This window comes from Pelophylax lessonae, assembly GCF_965119305.1.
Source record: "Pelophylax lessonae genome assembly, chromosome: 4".
Lineage (NCBI taxonomy): Eukaryota > Metazoa > Chordata > Amphibia > Anura > Ranidae > Pelophylax > Pelophylax lessonae.
In genome coordinates this window covers 573187533-573208211 of record NC_138771.1, presented here as the reverse complement: position 1 = coordinate 573208211, position 20679 = coordinate 573187533, and the positions used below count along the sequence as shown (strand labels likewise).

The 20679-nt window shown below is 44.3% G+C and overlaps 1 protein-coding gene across 3 annotated transcripts in view; it reads right to left on the bottom strand.

Annotated features, from left to right (window-relative positions):
* Nucleotides 1-20679, bottom strand: part of DDHD2 (DDHD domain containing 2) — a 131054-nt gene that overhangs the window by 56038 nt on the left and 54337 nt on the right. For all 3 annotated transcript variants that reach the window (XM_082255218.1, XM_082255217.1, XM_082255216.1), the window contains exons 4-9: nucleotides 13948-14037; nucleotides 11894-12014; nucleotides 11419-11508; nucleotides 10765-10906; nucleotides 8620-8828; nucleotides 1194-1264 (exon numbers count right to left, since the gene is read on the bottom strand). In XM_082255218.1, the coding sequence (XP_082111344.1) occupies nucleotides 1194-1264; nucleotides 8620-8828; nucleotides 10765-10906; nucleotides 11419-11508; nucleotides 11894-12014; nucleotides 13948-14037 (723 nt within the window). The remainder of the gene's footprint in view (nucleotides 1-1193; nucleotides 1265-8619; nucleotides 8829-10764; nucleotides 10907-11418; nucleotides 11509-11893; nucleotides 12015-13947; nucleotides 14038-20679) is intronic.

The window sequence follows — 20679 nt, the reverse complement described above, 5'->3', positions numbered from 1 at the left end:
GTGGTTCCTGCTCTATCTTGGAAGGGTTTAGCTAATCACCTTAATGCTGCAAGTACATTAACTGATACCAAATAAACAGTTCCAACAAGTAGTGTAGAAGAGGGTTGTACTGTGCTTCAGGTGTTACTCTTCTACTTCGTTACTATACATCTCTGAGTGGGACACCATGAGTCTACAATATTGAACTTTTTCACAATATTCTAATTTTCTGGGATACTGAATTTTGGGTTTTCACTAGCTGTAAGCCATAATCCTCAAAATTAAAAGAAAGAAATGCTTGAAATGTATCACTCTATGAGGCTGCATGACCCCTGACCCTCTGTCTGGACAGTGCTGATTGGCCCTGTGCTGATCACATGCACTCTATGAGGCTGCAGGACCCCTGACTGCTTGTTTTGATTTGATTTGATTAGATTTGATTTGAATGTTAAAATTAATTCAATAGTGTTTTTGGTTTGTGGTGCTCAGATGCAGTAAAGATCCACTTTAAGACCTGACTGAAAACACCTACTGTTTTAAGAGATCCAGCTCCCTACACCTTCCTAATCTAATGTGATATGTCACCTGTTGGCACTAAGGTAGGCCATAAATTATGCAATTTTCTTTCCTTCCACCACAGGTGGAAGGAAATAAAGTTGCTTGATTCCCCTCACACAGTGCTATCGCGTTCTGCCAGTGGGGAGCCTTTCCTGTTGGTAAAATACAATGATTAGAGTTGCTGGCTATAGCTGGTGGCACTGATCATTTGGGAAAAACCCAGACATGCCGGTTGTATCCAAATCAAACGATTCGGCAGACTTGGGAACAAACCAGAGTGCCAAAACATGGATTCAAATTTGGCCGGTCCCTGCTGAATTTCGATCCATGTATGGCTGTGCTCAGTGCTGTTAACTCTTGGTGTGATTTTCTCTGCACCAAACGTAAATTCTGCAGCTCCTTAAATATATATATATATATATATATATATATATATATATATATATATATATATATATATATATATATATATATATTATATACCCACCTTGGGAGTATCCAAGCAGAGATCTTGAATAGCTAGAACTAGAGGCGGGTTAAAGAACACACATGCTGTGGCTTGGTAAATTATAAAGAATGGAACTCCACTAATTACAAAGTGGAGGGAGATATAATATTTAGATAAAACAGAGAAAACAAAGAAACAGAAAATATACCTTTACTCCCTGGTGATTTCTGAGTAAGGGATCATTCTGGTTAGTTAGCATATCAAATAGTATGAGTGACCCTGTGTAAAGGGAACACAAAACAGCAGTTTTAATAAAAAACACTTTACAATAGTGAAGCAGAAAAAAAAGTCTACTACACGCAATTGGGCAGCTTTTGAAAACCACGCCAAAATACAAATTGAACGTTAAACTAAATGTAAGAATTGCCACAAAGCTGTGCCGAAAATTCCACCATGTACTGTATGTGCTGGTAAGTGTAAATGAAACCCTATTTGCATGGGTGTTGTTTCAAAACAGAAGAATGCATTCATCCATTAGGCTTCCACATGTGATCTTGATCTGGGGTCGATGACAATGCTTCAGCAGCCAGCACATACAGTACATGGGGTATGGTGCAGTCTGAGGGCAGTCTCTCTGACAATCCTTCAGTATGCCACAATCTAGGGGCATTTTTCTGACAATCTTATGGAATGGCACATTCTATGGTAATCTCTGTAGAGGGCACAGTCTATCAGTTTCTATGTAATTATGCAAGTTTTCTACAGTCCGGCGGTCCCGTTTTTTTTTTTTTTTACAGCAGTGATACAACCAAGCTTTGGGACTGGGTATGGGTGGATTCAAAAAGTAGCTTGCATTTACAGGCTTTACAGTTTAGGTCAGTACTGATAGCTTTCAGTTAGATTAGCCTACAAATTGATAAGAATCCAACCAAATATTATAAGTATACAAGGGATTCACTGGGAGCTTGTAAAGTCAGGTGTACCCAGCCTGTGTGTATGCCGGTCTGTCCGAAAGAAGCCAGCTGTGTTGACGGATTCTGTCGGACATGCATGCTGGAAAACCAGCAACCAACCAACTCCCAATCAGCGCTCTCAGCCAATGGCAGAAAGCGCAAATCAGAGTGTTCTGGTGAGGGGGCCATCCCCCTGTCAGAACACAACAGCTCAGCATGGTAGATAGCTGCACTAAGGTCGGATCATTAGTACAGCGTCTCCGGCCGGAGCTGACAGGTTTTTTTTTTTGGGATTGCATGAAAAAAAAAAACTGTAGTGTTTACCCGGATTTAGACTATTAGAATCAAAGGACAAGCAGTTAGCCAATGAATAGGTCTACGTACGGTATTTAAAGTTAATTTTGGCCTTGTAACTCCTAAATAATTATGTGATCATTGTCAGTCACATGGTCACAATAACTGACACAGGCAAGCCTTGTATATGCTGTTCATTGGTTAAAAAAAAAAATTCTTCATTCACCTATTACTTCCACAAAAACTAAATGGGAACCTCCAAATCCTATTTACGTATTAATGTTCAGCTACTTTCCTGCTAATATTACATTTCCAAAAAAATGGATTTTTGTAAAATCTTACCGTAAAATCCTTTTCTCTTAGCTCATCGACAGACGTAGTCCTCGGTGATACACCACCTTCGGGTTATGTTACCTCCGCAGGAGCAGGACTAGACAGGAAATTAAAAAGCTCTGGCCACACCCTAGGGGCAGTCCCAGAGGGTATATCCTCTCTCTCTCTGCCTCAGCAAATCAGTTATGTGAAAAAGCAGTGCTTAGAGAATTTAACCCAACCCAACTCCAAAACAGAGGGGCGGGGACTACGTCTGTCGATGAGCTAAGAGAAAAGGATTTTACGGTAAGATTTTACAAAAATCCATTTTTCTCTAGCGCTCATCGACAGACGTAGTCCTCGGTGATACACCACCTTCGGGACGTCCCAGAGCAGTATCACAACTGAGGGGTGGGAAAATGGAAATCAAATCCCAATCTAGAAGGCCCAACCGGTGCCAACTAGAAGTTTACAATGCTCATCCTTAATGATGAGACTCAACAAAAAAATTTTTCAAACAGAAAAAAACCCTCGAGGTAGACCACCGGTCTCCTCAAATTGCGGCCTGCAAAACCTTGCGGCCAAATGAGGCATCCGCCGATGCCGTCACATCAATTTTATAGAATTTAGTAAAGGTATGTACCGACGACCAAGTGGCCGCCTTACATACCTGGACCACTGACGCCTGATGGCGAAAGGCCCAGGAAGTACTGAGCGCTCGAGTGGAGTGCGCCCTAACAGGGAACGGAGGACTCTGACCCTTAATAGAATAAGCCTGTACCACCGTTTGTCTAATCCATTTGGCAATGGTCGCGGCAGATGCAGGCAAACCCTTTCTGGGGCCATCCGTGATCACAAAAAGTGAATCCGTCTTACGGAATGATTCCGTAGCTTTCAGGTATACCCTGATTGCCCGAACCACATCCAAGGAATGCAACGCATGTTCCCGATGATGCTTGGGCTGAGGACACAAGGAAGGTAGTACAATATCTTCATTCAGATGAAAATCTGAAACCACCTTAGGAAGAAAAGATGGCTTAGGATGAAGTACTACCTTATCCCTATGAACCACTAGGTATGGGGACTGGCATGATAATGCAGCCAGTTCTGACACCCTGCGAGCAGAAGTAATAGCCACCAAGAAGACCACCTTCTGGGATAAAGTAAGCAAGGGAATCTCCCTGATGTTTTCAAAGGGAGGTTTCTGTAGAACCGACAAAACCAAATTAAGATCCCAGGGCGGTAAGGGCGCGCGGACTGGAGGAGCCAGGTGCCGCACCCCCTGGATGAAATTCCGCACCAAGGATTTGGTAGCTAAAGGTTTCTGAAAGAAGATTGCTAATGCTGAAACTTGACCCTTGATGGTGCTCAAGGCTAGCTTCTGCTCAACCCCTTGTTGCAAAAAGGCCAATATTCGAGACACCGAATAGGTACGTGGAGGAAATCCTAAAGATTCGCACCACGCAATATAAGTCTTCCATGTGTGATAATAGACTTTGCTGGAAGTCGCTTTCCTTGCTTTAATAAGGGTAGGAATGACAGAAGTAGACAAACCTCTGTCCTTCAGTACTTGGGTCTCAATGGCCAGGCCATTAAAACCAGCGACTGTAAAGCACGAAGGTAAATAGGTCCTTGAGACTACAGACACTCCCTGAGACGAAGTTCCCACGGAACGTCTGCGACTAACCTGTCCAAGTCGGCCAGGCCGGCTTGAAGAGGCCAGCCTAGAATTTCTAGGACCACTGGCGCTGATTGGATCTGAACCAGGCGTCCCTAGAGGTATCTGGCCCCGACCATCCGAGAAAGTCTGGTCGTTTTCTGTTCCCACACATTTATCAGATACCTGATAGTTATCAGGCAAGGTGATCTTTTCTGGTTGAACCTCAGGGACCGAAGTCACCCGACTAGAGGCTACTTGGCCTATCTGGTCAATCAGATCCGATTCCTGTGAGGTATCGGGACTAATCTTAGGAAAAGGTAAAGGAAAAGATCTATACAGGGAACGGTAACTACCGCTTCCTGTACTTAAATGTTGGAAGGGAAGAATCGCACCGGTAGTAGTGGTTGATGCTCGATCTAATGTCCTGAATACCAGTGAAAACGTCCCCCCACCCTGAAATAGGGTGGGGGCGCACCTTCAGGCTGTGTACTCCTTTACTTCGGGTTTGGCTGGGTTGGTCCTCTGCTTGTCCGACCAGCCCTTCTTGAACCCTCCTGGAGGAGTCTTGCCTTTCCCGGAAGTACCAGCCGGGCGTCCTTTATGGGCGGTAAAGAAAGGTCCTCGCTTGTTGCGAGGTTCCTTAGCTTTTGCAGCCTGTGGCAAAAAAGTACTCTTGCCCCCGGTGGCATCCTTAATGATTTCATCTAGGTTGGCTCCAAATAGACGATTCCCCTGGAAAGGGAGATTGGTCAAAGTCTTTTTGGAACCTAGGTCAGCTGACCAGCATTTTAACCACAGCACACGTCTGAGGATCACTGCTAACTTAGATGCATGCCCTAACAAGGGAGTAGTGTCCAAGGCTGCGTCACAGATAAACCGTAGCCCTTGTATGATCTGTTCTATCAAATCAGATGTCTCCTGGGGAATATCTTTTCCCCTAAGATCTTGGCGTACCATCTTCGCCCATTCTGTAAGTGTCTGGGAAACTAGACCAATAACAATTACTGGTCTAAATGCTGACCCTATCAGAGAAAAGATAGTGCGGGACTCCGCTTCTATCTTTCGATCCACCGGATCTTTAAAGGACGAAGTGTCCTCCACTGGAATAACCGTGGCTTTATTCAGCCTGGAAATAGGCGGATCCACGACTGGTGGTACCGTCCATTTCTTAATGATGGATTCCTCAAACGGATAGCGTCTAGCAATACGCTTGGAAATAGTAAAGGTACGTTTAGAATGTTCCCATTCTCCTTTAATCTGATTTCCAAAACATTTAGGTACAGGAAAAGCCTTCGCCGTCTTGATGGGCTTATTAGTCCCAAAAGGCCTCTCTGTTTCAGTTGCCTCTGCCGGTAAAGCCTCAAGTTTTAAGGTTTCTTGCACTGCCACAACTAGTGCGTCCACCAATGCTTCTTCCTGAATTATAGCAGGAGAAGAAGCGTCCTCCTCACTGTCTGAGGGGGCTTTACCTGGGATAGCAGCCCTTGCAGAGGAACCTGCAACTGCAGTGACCATCTCTGAATCAGAGTCAGAGGTGTCAGATAGTATAGGGGTAGGCGGGGGTCGCTTCCTTGACCCCCGTCCCTGACAGGCCGCCTCCACCCGAGCCACCATAGACTCCAAAATTGCTGTAAATGACTCTATACTCTGTACACCGGCGGGTCCCGAGGCCCCCTCGAGGGAAACAGGTGGGGGAATCTGTGTGGCAGGGTCCATAATAACTCCAGTTACTTCCTGGATGATATAATTCAAAGTAAAGAAAAACTTTTTTTTTTTTTTTTTTTTTTTTGACCCTCAGCGCCACAAAAAACCCCTTAGTGTTACCTGCTAGGGATCCCTATCGATCGAGAGAGAGAGAGATAGACCCCCAGGCTCACCACTTGATGTTCAGAGTTGAACTGCAACAGCTTACAGCGCTGTCTTAGACAAACAGGAAGTCTTTGGCTGGCTGCCCAGGAAGAAAGGAGGCGGCTCCGCCCCTCTGTACGCCTTCCGGCGCCTCCCCCAAGCTCCACGAGGTGTAGAATCACCTAAAACATGGCCGCCCCCATGCTGGAGACACGAGGCTACGCCAAAATGGCGGCTCGTGCGATCCAGCAAAAAAAATGGCGGCGGCCTGTGCTGACTAGCGGTGTGCTGCAGGCACACAACACTCTCTCTGCATGGGGATATGGCGTGTTTGGCGGTACCGGCCCTGGCGGACCGCATGGCCGTTCGGGAGGCCTGCTATTAGCTGGAGATCTGACTTGGAAGGCAGTCTACATGTCCATGGCTTCTGACTGGTAGGTAGCTTATACTTAACCCATAAGATTCCCAGAATGCCACAGATTACATCTTTAAAACATGTATACAATAGATTGTTAGCTCCCAAACCAAGCCTCCTGGCTTTTGCACACATAAAATCACACTCAAAGTAGGAGGATTTGTGACATGTTATAGGATAGAAAGAAACTCTTTCTTACCATACAGAGAGGGGCCCGCGTTCACCACAAAACCCGTCAGGGAAAACAGGGGGAACATACTACTCACCATACCGGAACCAGGCGGGCACCAACTCCTGACAGTACCCCTCTCCACCGGGGCGGGAGGGCTGTCGACCGATACAGACGCCGTGACTCATGGTCTTTGGCGTTTCAGCGAGACGTTTAACTCGCGGGTTCAGTCCTTTAATGGGACTTTGTCGCGGCCGACTCAGCGCGGAGCTATGGCCTGCACGCGCTCGTAGGCTGAACTGGGGTGACCACCGGATCTCAACATCCAGCCCGTCGCCCAGTTCAGCTTTCTTGCTTGAAGATCTCACAGGAACACTGGAGAAAAAAAGCTGTCCAAAATTCCTTTTAGAAAAAAAAAAAATTTTCTTGCCAGGACCTAAGATCCCAGCAAGGTATCTAGGTCCTTACTCCTAACTAGACAGAAAATAACTGATTTGCTGAGGCAGAGAGAGAGAGGATATACCCTCTGGGACTGCCCCTAGGGTGTGGCCAGAGCTTTTTAATTTCCTGTCTAGTCCTGCTCCTGCGGAGGTAACATAACCCGAAGGTGGTGTATCACCGAGGACTACGTCTGTCGATGAGCGCTAGAGAAATGGCATCTATGGTTCAGCATTTAGATGTTTACCCTGAAATTTGGTCAGAATTAATGGCAAGATAAATGCAGTATGTTGTCAAAAAATACTGGAGGAAAATTTGCATTTATCAGCCTGGAAGCTGCGCATGGGACGTACCGGATATTCCAACATGACAATGATCCTAAACACAAGGCCAAGTCGACCGGTCATTGGCTACAACAGAATAAAGTGGAGGTTCTGGAGTGGCCATCTTAGTCTCCTGACTTCAATATCATTGAGAACACTCTGGGAAGATCTCAAACATGCAGTTCATGCAAGACCGCAAGAATTTACAGAAACTGGAGGCTTTTTTCCAGGAAGAATGGGCAGCTTTACCATCTGAGAAGATAAAGAGCCTCATCCACAAAAGACTTCAAGCGGTCATTGATTTTAAAGGGGGCAATACAAGGTATTAAGAACTGGGGTATGTAAACTTTTGATCAGGGTCATTTGGGTAGTTTCTGTTGTCATTATGATTTAAAAAGAGTAAACACAGTTGATTGATAATAAATGGCTTCAGCCAAACACTATCCATGAGCGAAAGAAAAGTTTTTGTGTTATAATTTATTGTCTTGGAAAAACGGCCAAAAACGAATAATTCTGCCAGGGTATGTAAACTTATGAGCACAACTGTATACTAGGTAGGAAGCATTAATACAATATTTTTCATGGGGGAGTGGGCCAAACAGATGCATGTAAGAAAGATTTTTCAATTATTTTAAAGGGTTAGTTCACCTTTATGAAAATCTGTCTATGCTGCTAAGGGGCATCTGAAAATAAAAACAAACTGGGAAGCTTAGTCTAAAGAATAATGCCTTTGCTATAGGTGAAGGCCATTTAAGTACCTCATGAAGCCAGACCTGAAAACTTCCAGGATGTTGCTAAGACATTGCAAAATGAGGCCCAGCTAATTATTACTGTTCACCATCACAGGATTGAGCTTTCACACTGAGCTCAGAACTACTGCATCAGGGGAGAGAAAGTGCCTTTGAGGAGGTTTGAATCAGAGAAAGAGTTCGCTCCTATGATGGTGAAATAGCTGGACCTCACTTAGTAATGTCCTGGAAGTTTTCAGATCAGGCTTCATGAGGTACATAAATGGTCCACAGCTAAAGCAAGTGCATTATTCAATTTTATTAAAGCTGCACAGCTTGTTTTTATCTAGAGATGTCCCTTATCTGAATAGGCAGTTTTGCGTTAAAGCTGAACTAACCCTTTAAGAGTATCAACCCACAAATTAATTAAGAAAAGTAAACCACCAATAAATTAGTAGACATCTCCACTCAACTGTGCTTGCATTGTTACCTACCAAGGCTGTGTCCAGTCACTGAAACCTGTCCCTTGAATGCCTGATTCCGTTCCAGAAAAAGTCTGTAGATACGATTCATTTCCCCACACACTGTATTGACAATGGTCTGGCAATACGTTGGACTGTTATAAAAGAACAGGTCTAACAGCGTCTCATTAGTGAACTGACGGAGTCGATTGATGCTGGGAAGTGTAATCCTTTGGATGTCACTGCAGAGATAAGTAGAAGTAAAGTTTACGAGGTCACTGCATATCCAAAAATGCAAGAAACTCTGCAGAGGGTCACAGTACTATGAAAATAATTCTAAAATCATTCAAATGTGCACTCAGGGCCCCTAAATTAGGTATCAAGTACAAGAACCTATCTGCCTTTAAACAGAACTAAAGACCGCCAGCCTTACCTCTCCCTCCAGCGATGCGGTGTTCACAAGCTCCCTCATCAGCAATGACATCATGGTCTTCTTGCATGTTCAGCATCTTGACAGGCAAGACCAGTATGATGTAACTTCTTAGCATGCACACAGTAGTTAATTCATGCGATCGTCAAGGCATGCCAGGAATGTACACTAAGCCATGCATGCAAGACACATGCTAGTGTACATTGAGAAGAGGCGCTTTTATAGTTCCCTTTAGTACTATACTTCTGCTTTAAAACAGCTTCTATCGGCATGTATACAACAAGGTGTTGGAAAAGTTTCATAGATATTGTAGTCTATTCATGAAAATAATGTAATTCCATTGCAGTGACACCAACAGTCGAACACTACACAGGGCAGTTCTGTGGATTCATACTGCACACATCAAATTCTGACCCTGTTGTCCACAGGAGAAATTAAGGTTTGTTAGACCACGCCACATTTTTTCTGTCTTCAGTTCTGGTGATCCTATGCACACTGTAGCTTCATTTCCTATTACTTAGTTGCAGCAGTGGAACTTTAGCCCATCCAATTCAAGGTTCAATGTATTGTGCGTTTACAGATGTCATTTAGAAACTGGTGTAAAAAGTGGTAGCAGTTGTGGATTTCTTGCCAGCTTCAATACACCTGGCCAATCTTCACTGACCTCTCTCATTAACAAGAGGTTTTCACTTACAGAACTGACACTAAAACCAGACATAAATGGATCGAAACTCGGCCAGTTTAGCAGGGACCGTCCAAAATTTGATCTATCTTTGGGCAGGAGGATTGTATCCAAGTCGATCCATCGACCAGCTTGGGTACAACCAGCCAGTTGGATTTTTTACATGTGATTACTGCCAGTGGCCATAGCCACCAGCAGTGATGTAATCATTGTGTTCTGTCAGCCGTGAAGGCTCCCAGCTGGCAGAACACAATATCGCTGGAGGGTTTCCCGCATCGACACTGACTATGGCCGCATTCGCCAACCAGTGGTCAGTTGACCACTAATGGTCCACAAGAAAATTTTGGTCCAATGTTGTTCTCAATGCACGCTGACAGTCAATACTGTCAGCGCGCATTGATACTCGATGCCTCCTCAGTAATTCCGGCTCGTGTGAATGCTGGGATTAGGGCAGAGAGTGGGAGATGAAGAAGAAGTGGACTTCCAATGGCAGTGCTGATCACAGACTGTGGGATGGAGCACAGAGCTCGAGCACATGGCTGGAAAAGGAGGTAAGCGCCAGTGATGAGTCTGCGTAAGGCAGCAATGTGATGCAGAGTGCGGCGGCGGGGGCAGAGAACGGGAGCAGTAAGGCTAGAGCATTGTGTGTATAAAAGCATGAAAAATTCATGGTAATGGTAAGCAGGATTCAAAATTGTGAGTTTAGTGGTCTGTGAAAGGTTGGCGACCACTGATCTATGGCTTGCCGTACTGGAGGTTTTCTATTTTTGTTACATTTCTATGCAATAGATGCTGAGATGCTTCAACAGGCACATTGAGTGCACCAACAATTACTTCATGGTTCAAGTGACTTCGATCACACACCTTTCCCATTCTAAAGTCTGCTGACCAACAAGTCAACCTCTTGATCATATATGCATATTCTATATATTGTGATGCAGCAGTCCTACCAAACAGAGTGGCCACTGAGTGAGATAAAATTACAATGACAATCACATTCACCTATCTCTACTGTGCTTTTTGACAAGTTATTTTTATTGAAACCTAACAGCAGCCACGGCCATACCTGTCTACACCAGTGGCATCAGCGTGGAGAGCACTGTGCCAATTTACAGGGAAGAATTCCACTCGACCAATCTGCTCTTGCTCCTGGGCCTTCTTAAAATGAGCGTGCAGCAAATTGAGAGAAACAAGCCGGAAGTCATTCACTGCAAGAGGAAGACAGATAAATCACTGTCACATACTTGAACAATGACAATCAGGTGCACTGCTACTGGAAGCTTTTGGCAGCACATGATAACAAAATAAAAGGGTCACTCAAAGAAATCAGATTCTGATCATGTTTCAAGAGCAGTTTAGAACAAGAAAATCAATTGATAGGTTGCCAAAAGTAGAATTAGCTTCCATTGAAAAAAACCTGTCACTACAGAAATATGAAGGCAGCCATATGTCTTGCCTCCCATGCTAATTCCTTGGCTTTCATATCTTCAGAGTGACTGGAGCAAGTATGCAAACTGACTTTGCAATGACTTCAGTGGTTGTATACTTGGTCCAGGCCATAGCTCAGAATATACTAAAGCTCGGGACAACTAGGCAAATATTTTTTTTTTTTTTTTAATTCTTTAGGCAACTAGCTTTTTTAGAAGGTGGTCAGTATCAGCGCACATTTCTTTCTCACTTTCAGGTTTGCTTTAAGCTGATGAAATCAGTGTTGACTTACCACATTGTACAATACTTCGAAATTGCAGATCACAAGCCGGTCCTATACCATGGACCATAAACACTAGATGATCGATCTGGTCTGGCTCACCTGGAAACAAATAAAAAATAAACCATACATCACATCTGTTAATGGTAAGAGAGAATTTAGGGAAACAAAAGTAGGCACGCACTGGAAGGTAGCCATAGTAAAATGAAGTATTATTCCACAGTATACTTTGTTCCCCACTAGTGGTCAGAAGTATAAAAAAGGAACCGGTTTATTACATCCCTAAAGCAAATAAAATGTTTGCAAATCTGCTAAAAAATAAGGCACAGTTGTATTTTTTTAAATTTTATTTTAGAAAATGCACCTTTTGCATTTGTACGTACCTACCTGTAAAATGCTCCAACTATTCAAAACAATTTGAGAATTATTCACCCCATAAAGCATCTAGTGATGAAATGATAAGCATTAGATTTAAAACCAATATTACCTTGAGGAATTTCCATAGCAATGTTTTCGACCCCTCTCTTCACTGTCCGGGGCCGGCCTTGTTCACTTGGCATAGCTCCCCAATCATCTGTGACTCCTAATGGCTGGTAGTGCACCATAAGCTGAACATTGAAAAAAAAGTAAAGCTGAACAGATGAAAGTAGATGTGCAAACATTTAAGAGGTCAGCTAAATGCAGTGTAATGTTCCATTTGCAGGGCACTCCAGTAAGGGTGAACCTACATAAACCTAGATGCATTTCTGAAAAATGTTCAGTTGCAGCAATACCTGCACATTGAAGTCCTCAGTTTACAAATGAGCTCAGTGCAGCTGAGGGCAAGTCTCAGATTGCAGCTGCAGGGTAGAACTGCAAAGTATGCAACAGCAGGTTTATTTCAAAGATGCAACAAAAGAAAGTCTGAGAACAGCTTAATTTTTTAACACAGGCTAAAAACGTATGGGGTACTATGTTATCATAAAAAAAAAAAAAACGCAGCTTAATAGCTGTTCATGATGCATATCAACTGCTGAATGTGTGATACACAATCAAAAGAAATCCAGAATTCGCTGCAACACTCTATGAGGTTAGTGCTAACCATTTACTGTACCCCGCACTGTCTGTGATGTCTTATGCATGAAGAATCAATAAAGGTGATGTGTTGCAGCGTATTTTGGATTTCTATTGATTGAGTATCTGCAGACAAGCACCTTAACCTAAACACTGGCTATGCTGTGGACGGATGGCTAATGTGCTCACCTGGAGCGTCTTTTTCCTCTGTGCTGAGTTTGTGCTTTGGGTCAGTCTCCCCAAATGGATATTTCCAGCTGAACTCAAAGCAGGCATTAAAAGGGAATGAGGAGAGTCTCTGCCACTTCCAACCATTTTGATTAATGTAAAGAAAACGTATGTCTATTACAGCCTAGTGAGTCCCATACTCCAAAAAATCAGTTTTGATCATCCAATGGTATAAGATAAAAGGTTCTGCAGCTCCTCTAGCAGATAAGGGGTGATCGTTGCTGGTAAAGAGAGAAGAACATACAGGTGTGCCAAAACTGAAAGCTGTAATGAGTAAAACGTAAATCTCTCACGTACACTTAGCTTCACCTCTGAGCCGAATGGGAAGACAGCTCCAGATGTCATGTTCTCTGTGCTGCCCATCATGCCTTTCACAGAACAAGAAAATTATCGATCCTAATTTACAAAGAAGCTTGCACCCTTTTGTTATTTAGAAGCACGATCTGCTTAATTTTTTATGCCTAGGCAAGTGGTGCAAGTTTCTGCTTGCACAACTCTTTGTTTATTCCCTCAAATTTTTCCAATAGTTGTGTTACTTGTAATCTTCTGGTCACTCGCTTTTGACTCCCTCTGATGCAAGCCTTAAAAATAGCATTCCCCTTCTATAATGAAGTGCCACTTCTATAATGAATAATGAAGTCCAGCATGTTCGTGCCGACATTACTGGGTAAAGCCTAACCGCTGCTATAACTCAGGGTGCCATATATATAGCACACTGTTGAGATCCTATGACTGCTCACAGATGTTAATCTAACGGGAAGTGAGAAATTGTTGTTTTACTCATGCACGCTTTCAGTTTTAAAACACCTGCACCCTCCATGTTCTTCGCTCTTTACATTGTGCGTTGTGTGTCCTATATGATTAAATGCGCTATATAGGGGCAGAAGGCCTGGAGTATTACAGCAGTATGGTCTTCAAGAGATATAAAGTGCAAGTGGGTGACTCAAATCTCAAGACTCCAGTCTAAAGTGGAAACATCAAATTTGGGTGAACTAACCCTTTGGACTGAACCTATCAGGGCATAAAGCTCCAGTGCATGAAGCTTGTTCCAGGTTAGTGACTATGTGGTACAGAAAGGATAGGACTAACTGTCCCTGAGCTTGCACCTTCAAAAACAGATAATAGTAGCACTTGTGTTTCTATCCTGCCTTGTTCCCTTCAAGAAGAGCACGCATTCTTCCAACAAGTACCACTTCAGTATTCCCACAGAATTATGCAAATCTGGGTAAAGTACGGCTGACCGTACACTTTTCCATTTACCTTGGGGTTATGTAGAATAATAAGGTCTCTAGATGGAGATTCCAATCTCTTCTTCCATTCGTTCAGGGTCACTGCTTCCATGTAGGCAGTCTGCACAAACACAATCAAACATTACAGTCCATCTTTTCTTCCTAGTGTATCTGTTCTTGCCACAAAAGTTAATACAAGTGTAACTAATGAATCGCGAGGGCTTTACCCTCCCTATACACATTTAAACGAGACATGACATCTACACTGTGGGGGGGGGTTACCGATACCGTAGCACACAGAATCTGGTGCACGTAGGCTTAGCAACCAGTTTCCAGGTTTTATTATCAAAGCTCAATTGAACAAGCTGAAGTTAGAAGCTGATTGGTTGCTATGCACAGCTGCAACAGATGATGTCTGCTCCAGTTTTAGCAACCCCCCCACCCCACTATTAGAGCAAAAGTTTAATTGTGAAATGTATGTGCCTGGCAACAAAAAATAGCAATACATTTCCTGGAACATATAAATGATGCCAGCTTTTATCCCAAGATGCCCCACCATAATTCCAGTAGAAGTCAGTAATCTCATCTTCTATGGCCCTGGATTTTATTTGCTGAAAGTTTATCGGGCGGCTACACTTTCATATTTTAAAGTTCAGTATGAACACTTCTTGCACCACCTTTTCAATTATCCCCTACAGTCTTGCTTGCACATTAGAGTGTTAGGCTGTGGTTGCACCTCACAGACATGTGACAGGATGCTGCAGTACTGTACAAGCAGGAAGTTAAAAGAATTCCCCCCCATAGGGAACAGAGCGAGCAATACATTTATGGCAGGGGTTTTAATCCTTTACAAAGCTATCCACAACCTAAACGATTGTTCTGGCTGGAGCTTGGTTTTAGGCACACAGACTGGACTTTTTGACCTTAAAAAAGTACTAAAGTCTAAACATGTTTTACCCTAATGCAGAGAATTAGGGGTTAAAGAAGCCCACAACGTGTCCTATCCACCCCTTCCCTGAACACTTACCTGGATTCATGTCACCTCTCCAGTGCCGTCTCTGGCTCCAGCACTGCTCCCCTAACTGCTTTCACAGGAAAAACTGTTGCTGTCAGTAACACTTGTGAGGACAGAGCAGAGGCATGGCTTACCAGTGATGTGTGTGTCTATGGACACACACAGCATAGCTTGGGAGGGAGCACAAATGGTTGCCTCCTTTGCATCTAGCTTGCTACAAAAGGCACCTGGAAGAGCATGAAGCTGACTGCCAGAAGAGGGGGACAGTGACCTTTCTATATAATATCTTTGCACAGAGCAGGTAAGTATTACCTCTTTTTTATTAAATTGCAAGTGAATAAAAATAATTTATGGAAAGGAAAAATACTATAAGTAAGCATTTAAAATACCATGCATTCATAAAGTATTCGGACCCCCTTCACTTTTTTCAATTTTATGTTGCAGCCTGATACTACAGTTACTTCAGTTCATTTTTTTTTTTCTCTCATTAATAGACACTCAGTACCATATAATGACCAAGTTAAACAGAATTTTAGAAATGTCTGTGAAATTATTAAAAAGAAAAAAAATGAAATATCACATGTACTTAAGTAATTAGACTCTTAACTCTTCCACCACCATGTGAACAGACTCCATTCTGAACTTATGTACCCGCACAAAGCAGTTCAGGGCCTTGAGATCAAGAATTGGATGCACCTTGCCTTCTTTCTTTGGGACCGTGAACAGATTTGAATAAAACCCCTGAAAATGTTCTAAAGTTGGAACCAGAACAATTACCCCTTGAAGTAACAGGCCTTGCACCGCCCCAAGGAGGGCTTGCAATTGGTCCAGGGACAGATACACATTGGATGGAAAGAACCTCTCCGGAGGGTAAGAAAGAAACTCGATCTTGTAGCCAGACCGTTTCACTTCGTGGACCCACTTGCCTTGCACCAAGGAGGTCCACGGGTCTAGAAATCAGTGAAGACGTCCCCCCACCCAAGGCATGGGTGAGGGTGTACCTTCATGCAGAAGGAGCCTTGTCTGAGGTTCTGGAGAAACCCGCTTTGGCTTTGCCAGACCAAGTTCGTTTGGATCCTCCCAAAGAGGCCTCAAAAGGCTCTGAACCCTTGTCAGTCGACCCTGAGGGATGAAAAAACTTCCTGTGAGCCGAGAAGGATGGGCCTAAGGACCACTGCTGAAACAGAGTCTAGAAATCGGGGAGCGGCATCCAAAGAGGCATCACAGATAAACTGCAGCCCCTGTACCAACTAGTCCACCAGCTCCACAAAGATAGGGGGAGCTGCTCACCCTCCAGGTCACGGCGTAAAGCTTAGCCCACTCAGTCAGAGTTTGTGACACCAGGGCAATGGTGAAGACCGGTCTGAGTGCCGAGACGGCCACATTGAACATACTGGAGGGCCACAGCCTCCGCCTTCCTGTCAGCCGGATCCTTTAAAGCAGGTGATTCTTCTTACAAAATCATGGTAGCCTTATTCAACCTGGATACCAGGGGATCCACCATCGGTGGAACAGTCCACTTCTTAAGGAAGGACTCTTTAAATGGGTACCCCACTGCAAATTGTGGGAACGACCACAAAAGGAGGTTTTGGACGTTCCCACTCTTTTGCGACATATCTGTCAAAATAGGAAGGAAACGGAAACACCTTCGTCGCTCTAGACGACTTGTGAGTGCCAAAGGGAACCCCAGTGTCTCCGCTGCGGCTTCAGCTGCGTCCTCCATTTTCAAAGTCTCACGCACAGTTACAATCAGTGAGTCCACCAGCGCCTTTTCGTGCATGGCAACAGGAGTGGAGGAATCATCCTCACTATCTGAGAACTCAGGGCATGCTGGCCCCGCCCGCGGAAAAAAACATGGCCACCATCCTATACAGAAAATAGGCTACAACAAAATGGCAGTCCCCCGTGGCTCCCATAGTCTCAGGAGGGATCCGTGGGCAAGACACACAGCAAGAAGGGGGGGCACACCTCTCCGCCCCCATTGCCAGTACAGCACCCTACCCCAGGAGGTAGCCAGACCCCTATACAACCCCAGTATAGGTGGAGGTGGAATGGGGGGCAGAGAGTAGATAACCCACATGACCATCAGACTCAAGGGGGGGCCCAACAGGAAGGAACCCAGGGGTTTGACTGTTCCAGGGAGTGGCCTGCATTGTGCATCCACCCTAAAACCCTCCAGGGGGAGAGGGGGGATAGCTACTCACCATACCAGGAACCAGGTGGGCGCCACTCCTGACAGAACCGTTTCGCCATCGGAATGGGGGGCTGCCAGCCAGAAGGAACGCTGTGACGCAGGCAGAGACCCAGTCATATGCGACTTTGCGAGCCATTTAGCTCGCATACCAGCCCCTGTCCGGTGGGGCTATGTTGCGGCAAACCTAGCGCAGAGCTGAGGTCTGCGCTCGCTCGCTGGCCAGACTGGGGTGACCACTGGATCTACATGTCCAGCCACTGCCCAGTCCCACAGTTGATTGAAGATCTCACAGGAAAAAAACCAGGAGAAAAAAAATCTATCTATAAAGAAAAAATTGCCAGGACCAGAGATCCCAGCAAGGAGTTAGGTCCTTACTCCTGACTAGGCAGAAAAAAACTGTGTACCTATAGCAGAGAGAGGGAGTATACCTCCTGGGACTACCCATAGGTGTAGTCAAGTTCTTTTTTCTGCCTAGTGTTCTACTCCTGTAGAGGGCAGTATAACCCAATCATCAAGAAGATCAGGAGCTGTGTACGTCAACGAACGAAAGAGAAATAAGGGTCTATACTGTGTAAAATTCAGTAATACACTGACTCATCCTGCTTTGCACATGCTCAGTTGCTCCCCATTTTAGGCATATTTAGGCACTGCCAAGATTGTAGACTGGTCAGCTGACAGCCTAAAAGCAGAATTAAAACCTATTATCTTTTACCGCAAAGGAAGCTGCTTCTGTCTGATCTGCAACCGTCATGGTGCTGCACATGCGATCAGTCATGACACCAGCCGTTTGATGGTTTAACAGTTTGGTTGATGCAACAAGGGTATGTGACAGTTTGAAATCCAGGCATTCTAGGAATGTAACTTTTAATTTTTTTCCGCTTTAGGTTTCACTTCTGCTTTGACGCCATATAAAAAGATACATTATTTAAATATAGTGCCATAACAACCCAAGCCAGGTATAAAGTCCCAGTGATAGCAAATAATGATAGGCTGAAACACCCATAAACGCTGCACAGAAAATGTGCTGTAGGTTTATTATGTGAATGACCTGGCACTCTGATATAATATAGTGGCACCACGTCCTTAGTGTAGGTACACCCTAAAGTGCCATAACACAAAGACCATCTCTACTGTAGGGATGTCTGCGTAAACACATTTGCTTTTGAGGAGATAAGTGATATACCATATTCCCCTGAAGCTAGAGGACTGGAATCATGTCCTAGTATAAGCTACCAGTGTCAGGTCCAGGGAGTGTGTCTGGTAATGCCTGAATGTGTGGGATATGATTGTCTGCTGGATGAAGCCTCAGGCTCTAGGTCTCCTGGGCAATCCATATACAAGGGCAGATACATGTGTAAAGAACGGACTAGTGCTCAACCATGTAAAACCTTCTGCAACAAAGCCTATTTCCTACACAAGGTGTGTAGAAATATCACCAAATATCACCAACATATAGAGTAACTGGTTGTAAACTCACAAGTAAAAAGGGTACCCTGGTTTGGCTCCTGCCCAGAGGTCCGATCCCCAAACCAGGCAGACACACACACACGTTGTCTATGTATAAAGAAAACCATATTGCCAACTGCATATAGTCGGAGTTATAGCAGTATGCATATAATAAAAGTTTCCCAAATCATCACTTATTTGCAGCTGAAGCCCATGCGCAAAGTAGAAAATAAAAACAAAAGATAGAGTCAAAGATAATCATTGGCAACAGTTTTGATCTGTGACAAGGAGAACTTAGTTGAACATTTCGCAACTAGATCTCCAGTACCTAATAGCCTACTTCATGTTAATGTCCCAACTATATCATAAACGTAGACAAAATAACGTATTGAGACATAGCATACTGCAGAATAGTGAGGGACCGAACACCCCCCTGTACCAGAACATCTAGAACAAGAAAAGTTCTAGCGAACATGCAAACTCTATTAAAGTCTATGGGAAACGAACATGAAAAATCAAAAGTCTTCATTTTAAAGGCTTATATGCAAGTTATTACCATAAAAAAAGTGTATGGGGACCCGGGTACTGCCCTGGGTGACATGTATCAATGCAAAAAAATTTTTTAAATGATCATTTTTACAGGAGCAGTGTTTTTAATAATGCTTAAAGTGAAACAATAAAAATGAAAAATTCCTTTAAATATCGTGCCTGGAGAGTCCCATTATGGTGCCTACAAAGTGGAGCATTTGTACGATGTATAGATCTTGCTGCAGCAATACTGACATTTCTAAAGGAAAAAATGTAATTGAAACTTGCTCGCGGCTGTAATGTATTGTTGGCTCCCGGCTACACAAATAAAAAAAACATGGCAAAATTTTAAAAAAACGTCGTGGGGTACCAGACCCTTATCCGAGCATGCAGCCGGCAGCCCACAATAGAGGGGGGAATAAGCGAGCGCCCCCCCTCCTGAACTATACCAGGCCACTTGCCTTCAACATGGGGAGGGTGCTTTGGGGTGCCCCCCAAAGCACCTTGTCCCCATGTTGATGGGGACAACAGTCTCTTCCCAACAACCCTGGGATGTGGTTGGGTGGGTCTGTGGGTGGGGGGGGCTTATCGGAATCTGGAAGACCCCTTCAACAAGGGGGCCCCCAGATCCCAGCCCCCTCCCCCATGTGAATGAGTATCGGGTACATCGTACCCCTACCCATTCATCAAAAAAAATGTAAAAAAGGAAAAAAACACAGAACACCCGGTGGTACCACCCTTTGCCTATAAAACAGCTGTCTAAGCAGAAGAACGGCATACGGCAGGACGCCTCAGAAAAGGCAGAATCGTTTTTGAAATTTTTTCTAGTTTTCGGGTCAACGGGCGTGATTGACGATGGATTTACATCGAGGGACACTTATTTTTTTTTTTTCTTTTTAATAAAGGACTTGTCAAAAACTGTTCTGAGTTTTTTGGTGAATATATAGGGGTACGATGTACCCGATACCCACTCACATGGGGGGGGCGGGAATAGGGGCCCACTTGTTAAAGGGGGCTTGCAGATTCCAATAAGCCCCCCACCCGCAGACCCCCACAACCACAGCCCAGGGTTGTCAGGAAGAGGCCCCTGTCCCCTTCAACATGAGGACAAGGTGCTTTGGGGGGCAAGGTGTTTTTTTGTTTTGGGGTGGAGTTCCAGTTAAAATCTGTACCAGACTCAAAGGGTCAAGGTATAGATTTTGGGGGGGATCCCACACCGGTTTTTTATTTTTATTTTGTATTTTGGCGTGGAGTTTCCTTAAAAATCTATACCAGACCCAAAGGGCCTGGTATAGAATTTGGGGGGGGGGGGGGGGGGAACCAAGCCGTTATTTTTTTAAATTCGGTCATAATTTTCCCCTTAACCACTTAAATACAGGGCACTTACCTAGACCAATTTTCAGCTTTCCGCTGTCATTGACATTTATGGGAAATATTGGTCAGCTTGGCATACAACTGCTCCCCATCTTTAACATTGGCGTCTATTGGAAATCTTGGTCTGCATGACATGGCACTGCTCCCTGTCTTTAACATTGACGTCTATGGGAAATCTTGGTCAGCTTGACATGGCACTGATCACA